At 47.0% G+C, this 22,861-nt stretch overlaps 1 protein-coding gene across 1 annotated transcript in view; it reads left to right on the top strand.

Annotated features, from left to right (window-relative positions):
• VWA5B1 (von Willebrand factor A domain containing 5B1) overlaps positions 1 to 22,861 on the top strand; it is a 917,148-nt gene that overhangs the window by 314,694 nt on the left and 579,593 nt on the right. The window contains exons 3-7 of the mRNA XM_069242250.1: positions 1,934 to 2,095; positions 14,280 to 14,499; positions 17,985 to 18,130; positions 19,016 to 19,147; positions 20,978 to 21,102. Coding sequence (XP_069098351.1) covers positions 1,934 to 2,095; positions 14,280 to 14,499; positions 17,985 to 18,130; positions 19,016 to 19,147; positions 20,978 to 21,102 — 785 coding nt within the window. The remainder of the gene's footprint in view (positions 1 to 1,933; positions 2,096 to 14,279; positions 14,500 to 17,984; positions 18,131 to 19,015; positions 19,148 to 20,977; positions 21,103 to 22,861) is intronic.

Raw genomic sequence — 22,861 nt, 5'->3', positions numbered from 1 at the left:
GCCACTCTTAACACTGCCTGCCCAGCGAGTCCCCTCTCCATACTGAATGCCCAGCGATGCCACTCTACACTCTGTCATCTCAGCAGTTACTTTCCAGATTGCCTGTGCAGCAATGCCTCTCAGCTCACTGCCTGGTCAATGATTTAATTCTCCACTCTGCATCCTCAATGAAGCTTCTCTCCACAGTACCCGCCCAATGATGCTTTGAAGATACCGTGCCTGCTCAATGCCCGCCTAACAATGCTATTCTTTACACTGCCTGATTCTTTCTTGCTCAACGAGGCTCCTTTCTACACTGTCTGCTCAACTTTGCCAGTCTCCACACTGCCTATTCAGTAAGGTTCCTGCTAAACACCACATCCCTCCACGCTCCCTTCTCAAGGAGGGACCGATCCACACTGCCCGCTCAGCGATGCTGGTTTCGGCACTGCTTGAGCAAAATTGCCACTTTCCACACTCTCTGCTCAATTATATCACTCTCTTCACTGTCTGTGGAATAGCGACACCCTCCACACCTCCGGATGAACAATCCCACTCTCCACTTCGCTCCACACTGCCTGATCATCGGGTTTCCTCTCCACACTGCCTGCTCCGTGGTTTATCATTTCCACAATGTCTACTCAACTTTGCTCTGCACAATGCCGACCCATGACCTGCACAAAAGTACTGTATCAGTGCCTACTGCCTGTCCACTGATTTCTCAGCACCCGTCTTTTCACTGCTGGCCCATAGCTTGTGCAGTGGTGTTTTAATGTACAGCAATTGCTACTGCCTGGTAAAGGTGCCTTTCCTTATTAACTGTTTTTAGACGCACGGCAGTCCTATTAACGCTGCTTGTATCTCGAGACTCCGTGGGACCTTTCCTCTATACTTTTAGGGTCAGTTTCCTCTAAACGTTCAGGTTCAGCCACGCCCTGTAGACTCGCAGGAACATTACAATATTTTCTCACAGTCTCAGGGTCACTGCCACCTGTGATCATAACCCCAGGGTCACAGCCACATTAGATCACAATTCAAAATTCCTGCCACATTTGATCACGATCTCTGGGTCACTTACACATTTGCCATAGAATCGTACGGTCAATCGCACATTTGAGCAGAATCTCAGGGTCACTACTATCTTTGATCATGATCCCATGGTCACGGTCACATTTATTGTGCAATCTCAGCACACTACCACATTTGTTTGGAGTCTTGTTGCCACTGTCACATTTTGTCTAGACTGTTTGAGGTCACTCCAAGGTTCGCTCTACATCTCAAAGTCATTATACCAATTAATATTTTAGGTTTTAGGATCCAAGTCACTTCTGCCTATACTCACGGTTTCAGGATCACTTCCACCCTTGCTACCCAATATCTGTGGCACTCTCAGGGGTGTTCTGGAAACTCAGCATCTCTGGCATGTGTTTTTGGTCTTAAGTCTGTTCCCATACTGGATCTAGTCTACCGGTCATTGACACTTCTGCTCTGAATCTAAGGTTCACAGTGACATTTTAGTAGAATATGTGGGTCACTACCTTATGTGAATCTCTGCATCATTGGCACAGTAGCCCCGTGTCTTCGATAATTTATCTTTCCGAACTATTAAATTTCCTTTTGGTTTATATTACCCATCCCATCTGCCTCGTATGTGTTTTCATCCTTCTAACTATTATGCACAGAACTTCGTATCAAATGAATAAACAAAAATTCCTGCATGAGCGCTAACCATTGCTGTCACTTTTGGCCTACAGTATCATAGGAGTTGTCATATCTGTTCTACAATTTCAATATCGCTGCCACAAATTCCCCCAGTCTCAAGGACACTGTTACATTTTCTTTCCTGGTCCTGGCATCACTGCCATATTGTCTCGCTGCCAGCTCTATTTTCCATCCTAGTTATTAAGACAGTGCTCTTGTGCGTATTAATAAGATCTCTTGTATCCTCACCCAGGTCTCTTTGTCTACCCTCTGAATGAACATACCACGGTGGTGGGGTTCGAAGCCGTCATATGCAGGAGGATTGTGACTGTGCAGATCAAGGATAAAGGGAAAATAGATGACTGCTACTACGACTGCTGTACTCTGCCCAATGGTCGCTTTCAGGATGGTAGTGGTGAGGAGACCAGAAGGGTACCTCAGGAGGGTGGAGGGTGAAGTGCTTCATCGTTTAAGGGGGCATGTGTGAGAGTTCAAGTAATGGATAAGGAGGATGATGGCACAACGATAGGAGCTGACTGCATGGCACAGAATGAAGATTTTATCTCATTGCACAGAGTGAGGCACTCACTTGATGGTCCTGTTGGTGTTGCTTCTGGTCTGTGGGTGATAATTATTTTAGGGTTGAATGATTGATGGTTATGGGTTTGAGATGAGGCTGTGGGTACTGGATGTAGGTTGTTGTTTCTGATTGCCACATGTGGGTTCAAGTCGTCTGTCTAGGAAAGTTGTTGCCTATAGATGCTGGTTGTTGTCGATGATTCCAAACTGGGGCCAGTAGTGTTCGTTATGTTGGCTTTGGGTAATGTTTCAAACTGGATACTGCTAGTTGTACATGGATGTTTGTTGTTGCTTGGAGTACTAGTTTAATGTGTGTGTGATGGCTGTTAATTAATGTGTGTGTGATGGCTGTTGCTTCTGAAGATGGTTTGTAGCCAATGTTGTTGGTTGTTGGCGCTGGTAATTTTCTCCGGGTTCTGGTGGTAATTGCTACAGAGTGACAGATATAAACAAGTGCTGCTGGTTGTTAGTGCATGCTTGTACTCATTTGAGAGTGTTCAGTTTGCTGCTATTGATGCAATTTTTTAACAGTAAGAAATGTTTTCAAACACACCAATAAGTGCTTTTATTAGCAGTGTTGGCATCAACTAGCTGCTGTTTATTCTGGTTGATGAGATTGATATCGAATGTTAGTCATAATTATTACTTTTTGGACCTAGTATGTGAGCTGAACGTAGGATGTGAATTCTGATTGTTGGCTACATGTGTTAAATGTGCCGGATGATGGCCCTGATGGCTATGAACATGGGTTGTGGTTAATGGTAAAGCTAATGGTAATTGTTAGAAATGGGGTTTTTGGTTGGCAGTCAGGTTACCTCCTGTCCAAGCAAAAGCCCTCACTCTAGTCAGGGTAAGTCACACACTATCCAAGATTATCCTGTGCCCACCCTCTGGTAGCTTGGCACGAGCAGTCAGGCTTAACTTAGAAGGCAATGTGTAAAGTATTTGTGCAATAAATCATACAATACCACCATATAGCACCACAAAAATACACCACACAGTGTTTAGAAAAATATATAATATTTATCAGGATAATTGTAGGTCAAAAAGAATAAAGTTGCAATGGAAAATTGTAGAAATATCACAGGGAAGTGATATAAAGTGTCTTAAGTCTTTAGAATGCAATACAGTGTCTTTCAAGCACAAAGTACCTGGTTTCTGGTGGAAAATCTCCTCCGAGGGCCACAGGAGAAGAGATGCGTGGAAAAAGGGGTGTGTGCGTCGATTTCTCCTCAGCACACACAGACTTGCGTCGGTCTTTTCCACGCGGGGAAGTCGGGCGTCGTTTTCCGGCGCGCAGACAGTCTCTTTTTGTGGATTGCGGGGATTACCAGATGTCCCGGGTCTGTGCGTGGATTCTCCTGCTTGTTTTCCGGCTGCGCGTCGTTCTGCGGGGCTGCGCGTCGAAGTTTCGATCTCACGGTAGGCGTCGCGTCGATTTCTCCTTGGAAGTCGGGCGGCGTTGTCCTTGCGAGGCCGTGCGTCGAAAGTTTGGTCTCACGGCAGGCGTCGCGTCGATTTCTCCTTGGAAGTCGGGCGGCGTTGTCCTTGCGAGGTCGTGCGTCAAAGTTTCGCACTCACGGTGGGCGTCGCGTCGATTTCTCCTGGAAAGTCGAGCGGCTTTGTCCTTGCGAGGTTGTGCGTCGAAGTCTCGATCGTCCCGAGGGCGTCGCGTCGATCAGCGTCGGTGTGCGGCGTTTTTCTCGCCGCGAAACAAGCTGTGCGTCGAAATTTTCGGCGCACGGAGCGTCCAAGTGAAAGGAAGAAGTCTTTTTGGTCCTGAGACTTCAAGGAACAGGAGGCAAGCTCTATCCAAGCCCTTGGAGAGCACTTTCACAGCCAGACAAGAGTTCAGCAAGGCAGCAGGGCAACAGCAAGACAGCAGTCCTTTGTAGAAAGCAGACAGGTGAGTCCTTTGAGCAGCCAGGCAGTTCTTCTTGGCAGGATGTAGTTTCTGGTTCCGGTTTCTTCTCCAGCAAGTGTCTGATGAGGTAGGGCAGAGGCCCTGTTTTATACCCAAATGTGCCTTTGAAGTGGGGGAGACTTCAAAGAGTGGCTAAGAAGTGCACCAGGTCCCCTTTCAGTTCAATCCTGTCTGCCAGGGTCCCAGTAGGGGGTGTGGCAGTCCTTTGTGTGAGGGCAGGCCCTCCACCCTCCCAGCCCAGGAAGACCCATTCAAAATGCAGATGTATGCAAGTGAGGCTGAGTACCCTGTGTTTGGGGTGTGTCTGAGTGAATGCACAAGGGGCTGTCAACTAAACCTAGCCAGACGTGGATTGTAAGGCACAGAAGGATTTAAGTGCAAAGAAATGCTCACTTTCTAAAAGTGGCATTTCTAGAATAGTGATATTAAATCCGACTTCACCAGTCAGTAGGATTTTGTATTACCATTCTGGCCATACTAAATATGACCTCCCTGCTCCTTTCAGATCAGCAGCTGCCACTTCAACAGTGTATGAGGGCAGCCCCAATGTTAGCCTATGAAGGGAGCAGGTCTCCCAGTAGTGCAAAAACGAATTTAGGAGTTTTACACTACCAGGACATATAACTACACAGGTACATGTCCTGTCTTTTACCTACACAGCACCTTGCTCTAGGGGATACCCAGGGCACACATTAAGGGTGACTTATATGCAGAAAAAGGGGAGTTCTAGGCTTGGCAAGTACTTTTAAATGCCAAGTCGAGGTGGCAGTGAAACTGCACACACAGGCCTAGCAACGGTAGGCCTGAGACAAGGAAAAGGGGCTACTTAAGTGGGTGGCACAATCCGTGCTGCAGGTCCACTAGTAGCATTTAATCTATATGCCCTAGGCACCTGGAGTGCACCTGACTGGGGACTTATAAGTAGATTAAATAGTTCAATCAGGTATGATCCAAAGTTACCATGTTTACAGAGAGAGAGCATATACACTTTATCACTGGTTAGCAGTGGTAAAGTGCGCAGAGTCTAAAAACCAGCAAAAACAGTATCCAAAACGAGGGGGGAGGCAGGCAAAAAGTTAGGGGTGACTACCCTAAGGCTGTCAGGTCTAACATGTGTCCCCCCCAGCTGAAAGTGGGGAGAGCTACCCGACCTCCTGGGAGCTCTCATCGCTAAGGCGGAAGTACCTGGAGAGACCATCAGCATTGGCGTGGTCAACCCCTGGGCGATGTTCCACCGTAAAGTCCATCCCCTGTAGGGAAATGGACCACCTCAGAAGTTTTGGATTCTCACCCCTCATCTGCATGAGCCATCTGAGGGGCCTGTGGTCTGTCTGAACTAGGAAGTGAGTCCCAAACAGGTAGGGCCTCAGCTTCTTCAGTGCCCAGACCACAGCAAAAGCTTCTCTTTCAATAGCACTCCACCTCTGTTCCCGTGGTAATAGCCTTCTGCTAATAAAGACTACCGGTTGATCTTGGCCCTCCTCATTTAGCTGTGCTAGGACTGCCCCTATGCCATGCTCTGAAGCGTCTGTCTGCACGATAAATTCCTGGGAGTAGTCAGGGGCCTTGAGCACGGGGGCCGTGCACATGGCTTCCTTTAGGGCGTCAAAGGCTTTCTGACAAGCCTCTGTCCAATTCACCAACCTAGGTTGCTTCTTGGACGTGAGTTCTGTCAAGGGGGACACAATGGTACCATAGCCCTTGACAAACCTGCGGTAGTATCCGGTGAGGCCTAAAAAGGCTCTCACCTCAGTCTGGGTTCGAGGTGGTTGCCAGGCCTTGATAGTTTCGATCTTGGCCTGGAGTGGCTGCACCTTGCCACCACCTACTAGGTGTCCCAAGTACACCACGGAACCCTGCCCAATCTGGCACTTACTAGCCTTGATGGTCAGGCCTGCCTGTTGCAGGGCCTGAAGCACCTCCTTGAGGTGGAGCAGGTGTTCCTCCCAGCTGGAACTGTAGACAGCTATGTCATCCAGGTAGGCTGCACAGAAGGCATCCTTGCCAGCCAGGACCCCGTTAACCAACCGTTGGAAGGTAGCGGGGGCATTTTTCAATCCAAACGGCATCACCCGGAACTGGTAATGGCCGTCAGGGGTGGAAAAGGCGGACCTTTCCTTAGCCCCCTCAGTCAGGGCGATCTGCCAGTACCCTGAAGTAAGATCAAACGTACTCAGGAACTTGGCAGCGCCTAGCCTGTCCACGAGCTCATCAGCTCGGGGGATGGGGTGAGCATCAGTCCGTGTGACTGAGTTGAGACCCCGGTAGTCCACGCAGAACCGGAGTTCTGGCTTCGCGCCTGGGGCAGTAGCCTTGGGGACCAACACCACTGGGCTGGCCCAGGGACTACTGGACTTCTCAATAACCCCTAGCGTCAACATCTTGGAGACCTCCTCCTTGATGCTGGCCTTCACCTTATCTGACAACCTGTAAATTTTGTTCTTCACAGGGAGACTGTCACCGGTGTCAATATCATGAACACAGAGGTGGGTCAGTCCCGGAGTAAGGGAGAAGAGGGGGGAGAACTGCTCCAACAGCTCATAGCAGTCTCCTTTCTGGTTTAGAGTCAGGGAGTCAGACAGAATGACCCCGCTTACGGACCCATCACCTTCTTGGGCAGAGAGGAGGTCAGGGAGAGGTTCACTCTCCTCTTCCATTCCTTCATCTGTGACCAGAAGCATGTTGATCTCCGACCTCTCAAAATGAGCTTTTAGTCGGTTCACGTGGAGCACCCTTAGGGGGTTCCTAGGGGTTTGGAGGTCCACTAGGTAAGTGGCCTCCCCTTTCCGCTCCTTTATTTCAAATGGGCCAGACCAGCGGTCCTGGAGAGCTCTGGGCTCTACTGGCTCCATTACCCACACTTTGTCTCCAGGTTGAAACTCTACCAGAGTGGCCTTCTGGTCATACCATTGTTTCATCACCTCTTGACTGGCCTCCAGGTTACTTTGGGCCTCTTTCCAGAAGCGGGTCATCTGATTGCGGAGGGCCAACATGTAGCTGACCACGTCCTGAGGGGGTGTCTTTGGAGCGTTCTCCAATCCCTCCTTGACAATGCTTAAGGGTCCCCTGACGGGGTACCCATAGAGAAGCTCAAAGGGACTGAACCCTACCCCCCTCTGGGGGACCTCTCTGTAAGCAAAGAGAAGGCATGGTAAGAGGACGTCCCATTTACGCCTCATGGCCTCAGGGAGGCCACCAATCATGCCTTTCAGGGTCTTGTTGAATCTCTCCACAAGCCCATTAGACTGGGGGTGATAGGGTGTGGTGAACTTGTAGGTTACACCACACGCATCCCACAGATGCTTCATGTACGCGGACATGAAGTTAGTGCCTCTGTCAGACACTATCTCCTTGGGGAATCCCACACGGGTAAATATCCCCATCAGGGTTCTGGCTACCACCGATGCAGTTACGGTCCTCAGAGGGATTGCCTCTGGGTACCGGGTGGCATGGTCCACCAAAACCAGGATAAACCTGTTGCCTAAGGCAGTTTTGGGGTCCAAGGGGCCAACAATGTCGACGCCCACCCTTTCAAAGGGGGTGCCAACGACAGGAAGTGGAATCAGGGGGGTTTTAACCCTCTTTCCTGCTTTACCACTAGCCTGGCAGGTAGGACAAGCCCTGCAGAATTTGTCTGAGTGTGTCCTCATTTTGGGCCAGTGAAAGTGGGTGACAAGCCTGTTGAAGGTCTTGTCTTGTCCCAAATGTCCTGCCAGGGGAATGTCGTGAGCCAGACCCAGTAGAAAGGCTCGGTAACATTGGGGGACCACCAGCACACGTGCTGCCCCAAAGACCGGAACCCTAGGCTCACTGTAGAGGAGATCATTCTCCCAATATAGGTGGTGATTGCCAGAGGCGTCACCTGCTGCCTGGTTTAAGGCTTGTTTCCTCAACCCTTCTAGAGTGGGACACTCTTTCTGCGCCTTGCAGAATTCCTCCCTGGTGGGTCCACCCTCAACTTGCCAGCCAGCAAGCTCCGGTAAGTCACCTAGGGTGGCAATGTCTTCCCCAGTTGGCTCAGGAGTCTCCTCCTCAGGAGCCCCGTCAGCCACTGTGGGAACTTCTGGGGCCGGTTTCCCGCGCCCCTCGTCCCTCCTCTTGGCAGCTCCCTGGGCCATCGTTCCAGGCTCCAGATGCCCTTGACTTCCCTCTCGGTCAGCCATGGACCGGGTGGTCATGCAGACCCACTCAGGTAACCCTAACATCTCCAGGTGAGATCTGAGCTCTACTTCTTTCCAAGCAGTATGCTCTAGATCATTGCCTAACAGACAATCTACAGGCATGGCAGGACTCACAGCTACTTTCAGAGTACCAGAGACCCCCCCCCACTCAAAGGGAACCCGAGCCACCGGTAGGTGACTCTCGCGATTGTCAGCGACTATGACCTGGTGGAATGTATTAGGGATTATCTGCTCTGTGGACACCAGCTGACTCTTGATAGTAGTCATACTGGCTCCTGTGTCACGCAGAGCCTCCACCTTCTGCCCATCAATGAGGACCCACTGCCGGTACTTGGAAGTATTTTTAGGCATGTGGACCTTGGACATCATTTCTCCTTCTCCCAGGGACACTAGGGAAATCTCTACCTGCTCCCCAAAGCTAGTGGGGTCCATCTCCCCCCCGAGTGCTACACTAGTCAACCCAGGTGCCTGTCCGGTAGTGGACGGTGCCCTCTTGGGGCACTGTGGATCGCCTTTGTAGTGACCATATTGGTAACACTCCATGCATTTGGGGCTAGATTTTCCTGACCTGTCAAATGTCCCTGGCTTCTTCCCAAATTTGGAAAAGGAAGGGTTGCCACCCCCTCCCTGGGAATTCTTTTGGGGGCCTTTAGAGAGTTCCTTATCTGTAAGTTTATCTCCCCCCTCTTTCTTCTGTTGGGAACCCTGACCACCTTTGTGGGAGTCCCCCCCAGGTACCTTTTTGGACACTCTGGTGCTAACCCAGAGGTCCGCCTCCTCAGCAAGCTTCCTGGGATCAGTCAGCTTACTATCCACTAGGTGCTGGCGCAAATCGGTATAAGTAACATTAAGCATATGCTCTCTCAGGATCAAGTCATATAAACCTTTATAATCTGCTACTTTGTTGCCCCGCACCCATCCATTCAGTGCCTTACTAGAGAAATCAAAGAAATCTACCCATGTTTGTGTGGTTTGTTTGGTGCTGTCCCTGAACCTCTGACGGTATCCCTCAGGGGTCAGCCCAAACTTGGCAAGTAAAGTGGCTTTCTGGAGTGGGTATGTGTTTTGATCCGGTGGATCCAATGTGAGAAGTGTGTCCCTCCCCAATGGCGGCACATAACCCCACATAGCTACCCCCCATTGCCCTTCAGGAACCTCATGAGCCCTTAGTGCAACTTCATAAGCAGCTAACCATTTATCTATGTCATCTCCCACCACAAAACTGGGCACCACATTTTTGGGTATACGAACCTTCTTTTCTCCAGCAGGTCCTGTCTGTATGCTGCCACCATTATTGCTGGATTCAGACTGTCTTGCCTTGATCTCCAGCTCCTTGAGACTCAGTTCATGAGCCAACAATAGTTTCTTTTCAGCCAACGCTCTTTCAGCTTCCACTTGTTTGGCTGCTCTTTCAGCTTCTGCTTGTTTGGCTGCCCTTTCAGCTTCTGCTTGAATCTGTTTGGCTGTTCTTTCAGCTTCAATCTGTTTGGCTGCTCTTTCAGCCTCAGCTTGTTTGGCTTCTCTTTCTGCCCTCCTCTCCTCCTGTTGTGCCTCAATTTTCAGTTTTGCCATTTGCAATTGGAACTCCCTTTCCTCTCTCCTTTCCTCTGCGGTCAGGCTTTGCATGGAGACACTGCTCCCTGGTCTGGAAGGGTGCACAATTGCAGTGGTAACACCATCCATAGATAGTGAAAATCCTTCTGAGGGGCCATTTTCTGGCTCCTCTTCCTCATCATCCTCTAAATGGGCTTCTGCCCAGGCCCTCAGCGCCACTTGAAAGTCCTCCTTTCTGGAGGCCCCTTGGGTGGGTACCCTTAATGCCCTGCAGAATCCTCTTAGTTGTTTGACCGTGTATGTATCCAACTGGACTAGGTCAAAGTCCCCTGTCTGAGACCCAGTCAGAGACATGTTGAGTGAGGATTTAGTTTTTGAAAATTGTCAGGAAAAAACGGATTTTCAAAAAGAGATAAAAACCAAGTTGACCTTCAACTGTGGGTATGTAGTGAAATACTTAGCTACTGTATGTCACTGCACAAATACAAGTCCTATCCTCACCGCTGATCACCAATGTTAGAAATGGGGTTTTTGGTTGGCAGTCAGGTTACCTCCTGTCCAAGCAAAAGCCCTCACTCTAGTCAGGGTAAGTCACACACTATCCAAGATTATCCTGTGCCCACCCTCTGGTAGCTTGGCACGAGCAGTCAGGCTTAACTTAGAAGGCAATGTGTAAAGTATTTGTGCAATAAATCATACAATACCACCATATAGCACCACAAAAATACACCACACAGTGTTTAGAAAAATATATAATATTTATCAGGATAATTGTAGGTCAAAAAGAATAAAGTTGCAATGGAAAATTGTAGAAATATCACAGGGAAGTGATATAAAGTGTCTTAAGTCTTTAGAATGCAATACAGTGTCTTTCAAGCACAAAGTACCTGGTTTCTGGTGGAAAATCTCCTCCGAGGGCCACAGGAGAAGAGATGCGTGGAAAAAGGGGTGTGTGCGTCGATTTCTCCTCAGCACACACAGACTTGCGTCGGTCTTTTCCACGCGGGGAAGTCGGGCGTCGTTTTCCGGCGCGCAGACAGTCTCTTTTTGTGGATTGCGGGGATTACCAGATGTCCCGGGTCTGTGCGTGGATTCTCCTGCTTGTTTTCCGGCTGCGCGTCGTTCTGCGGGGCTGCGCGTCGAAGTTTCGATCTCACGGTAGGCGTCGCGTCGATTTCTCCTTGGAAGTCGGGCGGCGTTGTCCTTGCGAGGCCGTGCGTCGAAAGTTTGGTCTCACGGCAGGCGTCGCGTCGATTTCTCCTTGGAAGTCGGGCGGCGTTGTCCTTGCGAGGTCGTGCGTCAAAGTTTCGCACTCACGGTGGGCGTCGCGTCGATTTCTCCTGGAAAGTCGAGCGGCTTTGTCCTTGCGAGGTTGTGCGTCGAAGTCTCGATCGTCCCGAGGGCGTCGCGTCGATCAGCGTCGGTGTGCGGCGTTTTTCTCGCCGCGAAACAAGCTGTGCGTCGAAATTTTCGGCGCACGGAGCGTCCAAGTGAAAGGAAGAAGTCTTTTTGGTCCTGAGACTTCAAGGAACAGGAGGCAAGCTCTATCCAAGCCCTTGGAGAGCACTTTCACAGCCAGACAAGAGTTCAGCAAGGCAGCAGGGCAACAGCAAGACAGCAGTCCTTTGTAGAAAGCAGACAGGTGAGTCCTTTGAGCAGCCAGGCAGTTCTTCTTGGCAGGATGTAGTTTCTGGTTCCGGTTTCTTCTCCAGCAAGTGTCTGATGAGGTAGGGCAGAGGCCCTGTTTTATACCCAAATGTGCCTTTGAAGTGGGGGAGACTTCAAAGAGTGGCTAAGAAGTGCACCAGGTCCCCTTTCAGTTCAATCCTGTCTGCCAGGGTCCCAGTAGGGGGTGTGGCAGTCCTTTGTGTGAGGGCAGGCCCTCCACCCTCCCAGCCCAGGAAGACCCATTCAAAATGCAGATGTATGCAAGTGAGGCTGAGTACCCTGTGTTTGGGGTGTGTCTGAGTGAATGCACAAGGGGCTGTCAACTAAACCTAGCCAGACGTGGATTGTAAGGCACAGAAGGATTTAAGTGCAAAGAAATGCTCACTTTCTAAAAGTGGCATTTCTAGAATAGTGATATTAAATCCGACTTCACCAGTCAGTAGGATTTTGTATTACCATTCTGGCCATACTAAATATGACCTCCCTGCTCCTTTCAGATCAGCAGCTGCCACTTCAACAGTGTATGAGGGCAGCCCCAATGTTAGCCTATGAAGGGAGCAGGTCTCCCAGTAGTGCAAAAACGAATTTAGGAGTTTTACACTACCAGGACATATAACTACACAGGTACATGTCCTGTCTTTTACCTACACAGCACCTTGCTCTAGGGGATACCCAGGGCACACATTAAGGGTGACTTATATGCAGAAAAAGGGGAGTTCTAGGCTTGGCAAGTACTTTTAAATGCCAAGTCGAGGTGGCAGTGAAACTGCACACACAGGCCTAGCAATGGTAGGCCTGAGACAAGGAAAAGGGGCTACTTAAGTGGGTGGCACAATCCGTGCTGCAGGTCCACTAGTAGCATTTAATCTATATGCCCTAGGCACCTGGAGTGCACCTGACTGGGGACTTATAAGTAGATTAAATAGTTCAATCAGGTATGATCCAAAGTTACCATGTTTACAGAGAGAGAGCATATACACTTTATCACTGGTTAGCAGTGGTAAAGTGCGCAGAGTCTAAAAACCAGCAAAAACAGTATCCAAAACGAGGGGGGAGGCAGGCAAAAAGTTAGGGGTGACTACCCTAAGGCTGTCAGGTCTAACAGTAATGTTTGATGGTCCTAGTCCCTAGATGTTGATTGTGGCTACTAGTTGTCAACTATACACATGGTCGGGCCTTTGTATGATGACTGTTGATTGTAAGTGTTAGCTAGTGTGAACTGTTCTTTTGGTGTGAACGCATGGGAAGACCCAAAGATAAATATTCATGTATCCATAGGTTGTAATTAATCCGGTGTTCCTTTCAAGACCCATTATAAGATGGGAGCCCTAGTGTAATGTCCAAATTCCTTTAATTTAAATCTTCTTACAGATCAACTCAGCCTACCCAACGAATTCCATCCCAAATGGACTCCATCAATGCTGTAGTTGTGACTCCATGCTACCACACCATACTGGTTGTGAACAAGTTCGTCAACTAGTATGGCATGGTAGAAGTCCATCTGGGACGAAACATATTGGCTGGTCTGAGTTATTTTGTATGAAGATTTCAAATAAAGGAATTTCGACATTACACTATGGTTCCCGTCTTGTAATGGATTTTGAAAGGAACACCAAAATAATCATAACCTACAGATACATGAATAATTAACTTTTGTCACTACCGTGTGTGCTCCCCCCATCTGGTTTCATTTATTTGGAAATGTATGAGTTTGTGAGCAGTAGAACCAAGGGGGGGAGGTGAGCGCACTTCAGCTACTTGGGATTACTACACACCAGTTTAGCTGCCTAGGGCCCACACTGCTTAACTCTGTGGATTTTGTTCTTTTGGTGTCTGTGGGTCTTACTTGTAAGACGTTATTGCAGGTTGGCAATATCGGTTGTTGCCTGTTTTTACTAGTTACAAGCTGTTGGTACTCATTGTTACCTCTTGTAGTTGACTATTTGTTGCAAGTGCCCAGACGAAAGTAGCAACATAATTTGATATTCTTTTGTTTAGGTCTCCTGTTAAAAATGTATGAACTTGTGAGCACTCCAGACTATTTTAGATGTGACTATCTTAAAAAGTCAGTCATCATTTATGGTTCTCTTTGCAGTCTAAAGAAGTTGAGTGGGTGTGCTGGTTTTTGTTTGACTGGATGGTCTTTGTTGTTGGGTGCTAATTTTGTGGGTGCTTGTTGTTTGCTATGTACTCTTTAATGCCTTTGTACATTGTTTCTTGGATCTGGGTTCTGCTTGTGGTTCCTGTCTGTGTGCTGTTAGTGCTTTTTCAATGGTGCTAGCTGTTGGCTATAGATGCGGGTTAGGACTGTGGATGCTCGTAGGGCTATGAGTATCAAGTGATGCCAGAGCTCTGATTGTTCTTGTGATTGATATTGGTTGCTACTTATGAGTGTTGTTGATGACCTTAACTGCTGGCAGTGGATATAAATGCTGGTACCTGTGATGGCTGTAGAGTACTGCCTGATGCCTGGGTACTAATTGCTGATAATTGATTCTGGTTGTCAGTGCCGGTTATTGTCTACAGATGCTAGTTGTTGTGCAAGGTTGCTATGGCAGGTGGATGTTTGATGGAGAGAATGCCATCTTCAAGAAGAGCAAGCTGGTTCCCAGATGTTGTGTCTCCTGTGTCTTGAAAAGCATCAGACATGAAGCCCAAGATGCCACTTCATTCAGGTTCTCTGTTTCATTCAGGGAGGATCGTTCTTGATGAAGACCTGGAGAGAATCATCTTTGTGGCCAATCTGGGTACAGTTCCTGCCTTGCAAAGTGTATCGGTCCTGATCAGCACGTCTTCAGAGCTGCAGACCCTCCCCAGTGGAGCCGTGCGTGTCCTCCTTCCTGCGGTGTGCGTCCCCAGGGTGCCCCACTGCACTGCAGAGGGATTCAGTTTCCCTGGAAACCAGCTGCGACTGTAAGAACCAGCATCTTCCCGTGGGCTCTGCCCTTTTCTGGCCAACTTGTGCAGGGCAGCGACCTAGCTCAGTGCGTAGGGTACAGGATCGGTTCTCAAAAGATGTTTACGACCTAGCAGACCTTATTGTGGGATTTCTGCATTAAACTGCAGACCACTTATATCCCCCAAAAGTGGACCAGATCACTTTAATGACCAAAAGAATGTTGATGCTAAAATGTAAATGGTTGGAAAACGCAGCACCATAGAAAGCAATGCAATTACAAACGCCTTTATGAACGAAGGCTCATTAACTATTTCACTCTCTGAAAGGGTGTGCTTTACTCGGTAGTCTCGATTCTGAAAAGTTTGTCCTCACATAAGTGAAATTTAAATGTGAAAATGTTGCGGCTGTGTCTTCAAATCATATAGTTTTTTTTTCTAATCCTGAAATATCTGTTGAATTGTACTTGCCTCAGGTGGCACTAGCTGTTTCAGACAATCTGCCCCTTGTATGGATCCTGGCGGGAACTGAAATAATTTATTTTAAAGCTGAAGAGATTTGCCGTGCATTCCGCTTAAGCAGGACTCTTCCTCTGGCGTACCCTGCTCACGGGCCGAAGGTCTGCCTGTGGATTAAGCTGATGTATATCATTTTGTATGGTTTTGAATGATGTGCAACCGACAAATCTCTAGTTTACGAAGAAGTGCACGATTCGGCTTTTTCAGTAAAAAGTGGAAGTTGTAGATAATGACCATCGTTTTATCAGTCGATGGGTGAGTAGTGTAGAACGTTTTGCCACTGGTGGGACAGCTCTACGCTTTTGGGAATGAAAAGGAGATGGGAGTTAAGTGATTAAAGCAGCGGTGGAAGTCCATTAAAAAAATTATGAGGACTGTGATGCTGCAAGCAGTGGGGGTGCGGTCAGAGTGTATGTGGGGATTCAAAGGTGTGGCTAAAAAAATATATATTTTGTAAGGTTTTTTGGTCTTTCACCTTCAGGTAGCCACATATATAATATAACGCGAGCTTAAATGAAAGTTAAATAAAAAAAAGTTGTTACTCAGTGGGAAATTGACTATAGTACATTCTAAAACTTCTTTTAGTTAATGCACTGCAGAGGTCTGCAACCAGAAAGCCACAGAATTAAATCTTGGTTGGTGCATTGGAGAGTAGCTTAGTGCTACGAGGTTACAGCCTGTGACAGAAAGCACTTAAATATGTAATTCATTATGTTAAACTTTCATTAGCTTAAACTATCGGGATTAAGGGGGTCATTCTGACCCCGGCGGGCGGCGGGAATCGCCAGAATACCGCTGCGCGGTCAAAAGACCACCGCGGGTATTCTGTGTTTCCCACTGGGCTGGCGGGCGACCGCCAAAAGGCCGCCCGCCAGCCCAGTGGGAAACACCCCTCCATGAGGATGCCGGCTCCGAATGGAGCCGGCGGAGTGGAGGATGTGCGACGGGTGCAGTGGCACCCGTCGCGTATTTCAGTGTCTGCAAAGCAGACACTGAAATACAAAGTGGGGCCCTCTTACGGGGGCCCCTGCAGTGCCCATGCCATTGGCATGGGCACTGCAGGGGCCCCCAGGGGCCCCACGACACCCCTCACCGCCATCCTGTTCCTGGCGGTCGGAACCGCCAGGAACAGGATGGCGGTGAGGGGGTCGGAATCCCCCATGGCGGCGCAGCAAGCTGCGCCGCCATGGGGGATTCCCAGGGCAGCGGAAAACCGGCGGGACACCGCTGGTTTTCCTGTTCTGACCGCGGCCAAACCGCCGCGGTCAGAATGCCCTGCGGGGCACCGCCAGCCTGTTGGCGGTGCTCCCGCCGACCCCGGCCCCGGCGGTCCTTGACCGCCGGGGTCGGAATGACCCCCTAAATCCTAAATGTCCTGGGATGATTGTCTTTTCACAAAAGTGGGGGAATGGTTTTCCATAACTCAAAAAAGTATTGGCACGTCATACCCTTCCAATCCCGCCCACTTCAACCTCTGGATTAAAGGTCAAAGATCTTGCTGAGGAAATGATAGTAGCGGGACATCTGCCAATAAAGGGTGAGCGTCTTTCCTCCTCTTTGTTCCTGTAACTCACATAGGGACAGATTTAAGAAAGTGGCACTGCACCCAGGGCATTAAAAAAAAGGACGCTAAAACTTCTTAAATCTGAGCCATAGAGCGCTCAGAGTGCAGCTTTTCCGATAAGAGAGAGGCTACCAATGCCAATTCATGAACCCACTTCATGGCTCCTTCTTTGAAAACCTTACACTTCATATATATTTTTCTCACTTCTACAAGCTATTTTTCATCAGTTTTCTTGTTTTGCCATCATTTTCCATTTTTTCTCTTCCTCAACACTTTCCCTTTTCTACATTTCTACTGCTTAGAGTTAACGACTGTTGGAGAAAAATAAGTCCCAAGCACAAACAATAAGTACCAGTGCTCCCCACCTGCAGCAACCAGAACCAGTTTAGACCTGGTGGTTTTCCTCTGCAAAGTGCAGTGGTCTCAGATAGAAAAGGTCCTGAAATGTCCCACATGCTCAGGAAGAAAACTCACATGGTGTGGGTGACATTGTTTATGTTATTCTTAAAGATGTACCCGCCATTTGGTGTATGTCTCCAGGAATAACTTTATTGATGGCTGGTCTGCTATCAATAGCAGAGCAGGCCTGCATTATTAATTCCTCACTACCAATCCCAGTGTCATCTTAAAGATATTTGAGGCTCTGTCAAGACATATTTTGACGCCCCTGTTCAGAATAAATTTGAATTTTGTTACTCATTTTCTGCTATTTCAAGTCTGCAAGTCTCCAAACAATATTGAATAATATGTTACAGTTTCGGAAACAGGGTCAAACAAGAACAGGCAAAATATTTTTTGGTGGGGACCCCATAATCCTTTAGTTGACACTGGGTAGAGCTAGAGAGTCTGAGGTAGAATGAGAGGAAATGGTTGAAATAGAGAAAGAGAGATGAAAGTGCATTACATTAGATTACCAAGTGGCCCTGGGAAGATGCGGCACTGGGCAATTGCCCACTTTGCTCATGCTTTGAAACACCTCTGACCAATTCTGCAGTATCTCCTGCTATGGACATGTTAAAGTTAAAAATGGCTCCCATGATGGAGAACACCTTTAAATAAAGTTTTGCTCCAGGCTGGTGTTGTTGAGGTGCTGTTTCTGTCAAAACACCTGAAAGGTGGCTCGGCTGTAATGATGAAATCGTTAATCTTGAAACATCAGGTATCCCGCCATTATCCAAGCTTAGATTTTAAGCCCTGCAAGCCTCTATTGTTGTCCTCAGTGCATCTGATGAGAGAATTGTAAGGCAGAGGGTGATTCGTGGTGCAGTTAAATGAAACAGCGAGAGGGCAGGATAGAATTAGGAGAAGACAAGAAAAGGCAGAGATTGGGCACTGCCATTGGAGAAACTGGAGGAGACTATACATAAAGTGGAGAAGGTGAGGATAACCTGCCTCACTAACCACTACTATTTCTGTCCAGGAGAGAACGACATCAGTGTGGAGCGGGGACAACAGATCACACTAACAGGCTTTGCTTAGCCACCCTGCTGGAGACAGAGGCAGTGAATCCTGCAGAGTATGAGTTCAGCTTTCACCTGGAGATTCGTGGGCCATATCTACTGGCAGGTGAGTATGGAGACTTTGCAGGAAACGAGACCATGTTACAATGCCAAACTGGTTATATATGATGTGTGTGCTCCTATATCCACAAGCGGTCCTGGGATGGGTGTCACTCTCATGCAAACACATTTTAATCATTGAGAAAAGTTTGAAGGCACCTTCACACGAGTCACTCAGTTACTTTCACATAGCAGTGTCTAGCACACCTAGAAAGCCTGCCACATGTCATCCAGACAACCAATGAAGAAGTTCAGACCTCCGCTTCGGCCTGAGACACGAGTTGTATGAAGTCCTAAAACCATTTCATGCACTGGTTTCCCTTTACCGAGTCCCTCATTCAGGAAAACGTCGGTGGTTACCGGGCCTATTGTTGTGGACCTGGATAGACAGCAGTCAGAAACCTGCTAATTAATTTAACATATGACCCCACCAATGGAAACAAAACCCTTCCATTTGCATACACAACAGGATCCAGCGTACAGATACATCATGTCTGGGTGCTCCGTGAGTGGAAATTGTACGTAACTGTTTTTGGTACCTCATCTAAAGCTCTAAAAACATCGGCAGCTTTCAGCCTTCCTCTATCAAGGATTTGATTTGTATGAATACAGACTCCTGTACTACACTATGTAAATGCTTGCCACCAGGTTTAGAGCACTGAATTAAATAGAGAAAAAGCATCAGTAGAAGATAGAACATGAACAGTGCTACCACCATCAGACATATCACATTCCTAAACTCATAAATGTAAATTTGTCCTTGTTTTCTGAGTCTCGCTTCCTCCTGTTCGCCCCAAAGAATTGTAGCAAATACTGTGTTGGCTATGGAGGAATAATGTATATTTTGATATCATTAGGCTGTAGATGGTTGATGTTCTTCTCCCTTTCACAGGTGTTGAAAGCCCTACCCATGAGATCCGAGCAGACGCTGACCCCTCCGCGCACTCAGCGAAGAGTATTACCATCACTTTGGCGAACAAGCACACATATGACCGAAACGTTGAGATAGTGATTCATCCAAGTGGTATGTCTAGCCTTGGCATAGTTGAGGGTCCAACTCAATTACTTTTGCTGGAGTTAGAGAAACCGGAAGCTGGACTTTAGGAGATGATAGAAAGTAGTGTTGAGTGGCGTATTTTATTGGTGCTACAGCAGGGCGTATTGGCCTATCATGAGCAAAATACAGTACTCTGTGGTGGGTTAATGGCCTTTGGGTGAAGCATGTTGGTTTGTGTCTGTAAATAACAGCGCTATTTGGTGTGTTATTAAACCTACGGTGCTGCATATTATGTTGGAGTTCATATGGTACAGTGTATTGTTCTATGTTATTCACCTTGCGGTGCTGCTTTTTGGGTTAGTCTCTATTTGATATCATGTTGTGTGTGTGTTAACGACTTTTGGATGAAGCATGTTGGGCTAGTGTCTATATGATATAGTGTTGTATGGTGCAGCATGTCTGTAAAATGCAGTTTAGTGTGGTGTGCTAATAGCCTTTGGGGGAACCATGTTGGGTTAGTCTCTGTAGGTTACAGTGCAGTGTAGGGTGTTATTGGTCCGATGTTGCAGCATGGTATAGGGGGTATACGTTAGAGTTGAAGGATACAGCTCAATGTGATGTTTTAGTTAGCATTTGTGGTCTTCATGAATGAGGTGTCAGTCTCCATCACATTCCAAATGAGCTCTCTAGACAAGTTCTCGGCAGAGCCCTCTTAAAGAGACATTAAATGCCTCTTTTGTTGACTTTCTTCTCCTCCCTAGCTTCCATAGGTGGTCCTTTCAAATAGGATAGCTGAATATTGATTGGTCACTTTTGGCACTTGTACAGCCACAGCGATTGCTATACACCTTCTTTGGAAAAACGGAGAACTTAATAGTCCATAAGCATCCCTGTATATACTTTACTGAACATTGGGCATGGAGATCTCTTGTATTTACCTTTATGCAAAGATTTGGGAAAGGAGAAGTGGAAATTATTATTTTTATAGTTTTTAATTCAGAGCTTTCGGACCCCAAAGAGTGGCAAGAGTCTACAAAAAAGAGGTAAAATCAGGATGAAAACCTTCACAACAACAACAAGTTGAGGAAATGCACAATAATAAGTACACTAGTACAATATTGTGATAGTATATACATATATGTATATATATATGTATATATACACATATATATGTGTGTGTGTGTGTAAGTATATTAGTTGTGTGTATCTATAGACATAAAAATACATATATATACATATATATATATACACACACACATATATGCACGCAGGTTTTATCTGCATCAGTTCAAAAGTGGAGCATTTTAAAAATAAAAATATATACATTGAAGTCGGCAGACAGTTAACATTTGACGAGGAAAGCAGAGAAAGGTAAAATATGTACTTCTGTAGTAAGGAGTGGTGATGGAAGCAAATATGAGGATTTAATCAGTGGCCTGGGAAGAGGTAAGTGGTCAGACTTCAGAGTTTGCCATATTGGGTCTCATGGCGGAGCAACTGGTAAGTTATACATTTAAGTTGAGCGCCAGCACAGTGGTAGTACAAGACTAGGACCTTTATATCGTTGGCAGGATAAGTTTATTGACATAAACAAAGTAGTCAAGGGTAGGCCAAATGTAATTCTTTTAGTTAGACTTTAGAGATTTACAATGAGGGAGAAAACCAGTATCCATTCCCAAAACCTAAAACGAAAGGGTCAGATCACCCTCTCCTTACAATGACCTTTCTTTCAGCACCCACTGGTGTCTTGAACATTTGTTGTATCAGCAGGCCCTCAGTCTCAGAGGCTGACAATTACTTGATAATTATATTTCAATGTTTTTCACCCCTGTCCCTGTCATTTCTTCTGCTTCCTAGAGCCACATCAACCTCACATCCTGATGGAGGAGGGTGACATGACACCCATGGAGTACGAACAACACCTGAAAGGGAAAAGTGATTTCATCAAAGGTATCAAGAAAGACCCACGGGCAGAGAAAAAGGTGAAGATAGCTAATGAGCTACTCTCCAGTTTCTGTTTTATAACATCTACTAGGTGCTGGGTGTTTAGTAGATAATGCATTGGCTCAGGCCCTGAAGCCAGCTAGCTCCCTTATCAGTTCATGTGAAAAAAAATGGAAAAGCATATTTTGCAGACATGTGGGGTCATTTTAACCAAGCAAGAGGGGTGTCTCAGCACCGCACATCATTCTTAAAAGAATCGACAATCACATTAGGTGTGGTGGAGCAGAAAATAGAAGATCAAATCACCTTGTTTTTTGCACTAGATCCTGCATTTCGGTGAGATTAAGAAACACTAGGTTCTCCAAGGGGGATTCTCCTTAATGGAAGAGGTGGTCTCACACACTTATCCTGTCATGCTTTTTTTGTTTTTCAAGAGCACATTTTCAAAGCAGGAGTTTGTTCTCGATATTTGAAAAAAAAACTGAAGTGCAAGGAGATTTTTCCCTGTCTGTGGTGGCCACTAATGGATTTTCCTGTCCAGGACCACCATGCCTGATATGGTGGTCCCAGGAAGGAAAATCTCAACCATTTGTTAATATCTCCCTAAAACATGTAGATATGTGCTTAATTATGAAAAACAGTCACTTCCTGCACATGTTAGGACTGGGCTTACTTACTTCTATAAGTACTCGAATAGTATCCTACTCAGGTTCAATCATATACTGGGGATAGTGCTTGATAGCGAGATTGGATGCAGTTTGAAATCACAGTAATTGAGGATCTACAACAGTTTTTCAAAAATGTGCATTCTAGGATTATTAGTAATTCTACAGATCTCTCAAATTGGGTATTGTTGGAAATGGCCCTTTTTCAGGGTTATCCCCCTGTCTTTTTTGCCACTGTCTGCTGTATTTTTGACTGTGCGCTGGATTTAGTTTTTGCTTCGTTTTGGTACTTTGGGCTCTTGGCCACTGCTGATCAGCACAAAAGTGCAAGTGTTCCCTGTGTAATTTGTGATTATGATGAATTATCCATGATTGGCATATTTGATTTACTAGTAAGTCCCTGGTATAGTGCAATATGTGTGCCCAGGGCCAGTACATCAAATGCTACTAGTGGACCTGCAGCACTAATTGTGCCACCCACATGAGTAGCTCCACAAACAAGTCTCAGACCTGCCATTACAGTGTCTGTGCAAACAGTTCTAAACTGCCATGCCAACCTGGCAAGTGCACCCACATGCCAGGCTCGAACGTTCCCTTTTAGTACCTGTAAGGCAGCCCTAAGGTAGGCCCAGAGTATCCCCAAGCACAGAGTGCAGTGTAAATAAAAGGCAGGACATGTACTGGTGTGTTTTACATGTCCTGATAGTGAAATACTGCCAAATTCAGGTTTCACTATTTCAAGGCATATCTCTCACACAGGTTAACATGGGGATTGCTTTGAAATGCCTCTTAAGTGCAGTTTCCCATAGGGAGCAGATGGAGATTTGGAGTTTGGGGTCTCTGAACTCACAATTTAAAAATACATCTTTTAGGGAGGGTGGTTTTTAAATTGTGTGTTTGAAAATGCCACTTTTAGAAAGTGGGCATTTCTTGCGTAACTATTCTGTGCTGCTGCCTGGCTGTGGAATACATGTCTGGGTCAGAATGACAGTTGACCTGGTTGTGAATTCACTCTAGACAGTCACACAAAGGGAGCTGAGGTGTGCCCTGCATATCCTGGTGGGTCTTCCTGGGCCAGAGTGGTGTGAGGAGCTGACTCTTAAATCTGAATAGGGCTGTGCCTGTCCTTATA

Source organism: Pleurodeles waltl, chromosome 6 (assembly GCF_031143425.1).
Source record: "Pleurodeles waltl isolate 20211129_DDA chromosome 6, aPleWal1.hap1.20221129, whole genome shotgun sequence".
Classification (NCBI taxonomy): domain Eukaryota; kingdom Metazoa; phylum Chordata; class Amphibia; order Caudata; family Salamandridae; genus Pleurodeles; species Pleurodeles waltl.
This window is presented reverse-complemented; position numbering and strand designations above follow the sequence as displayed.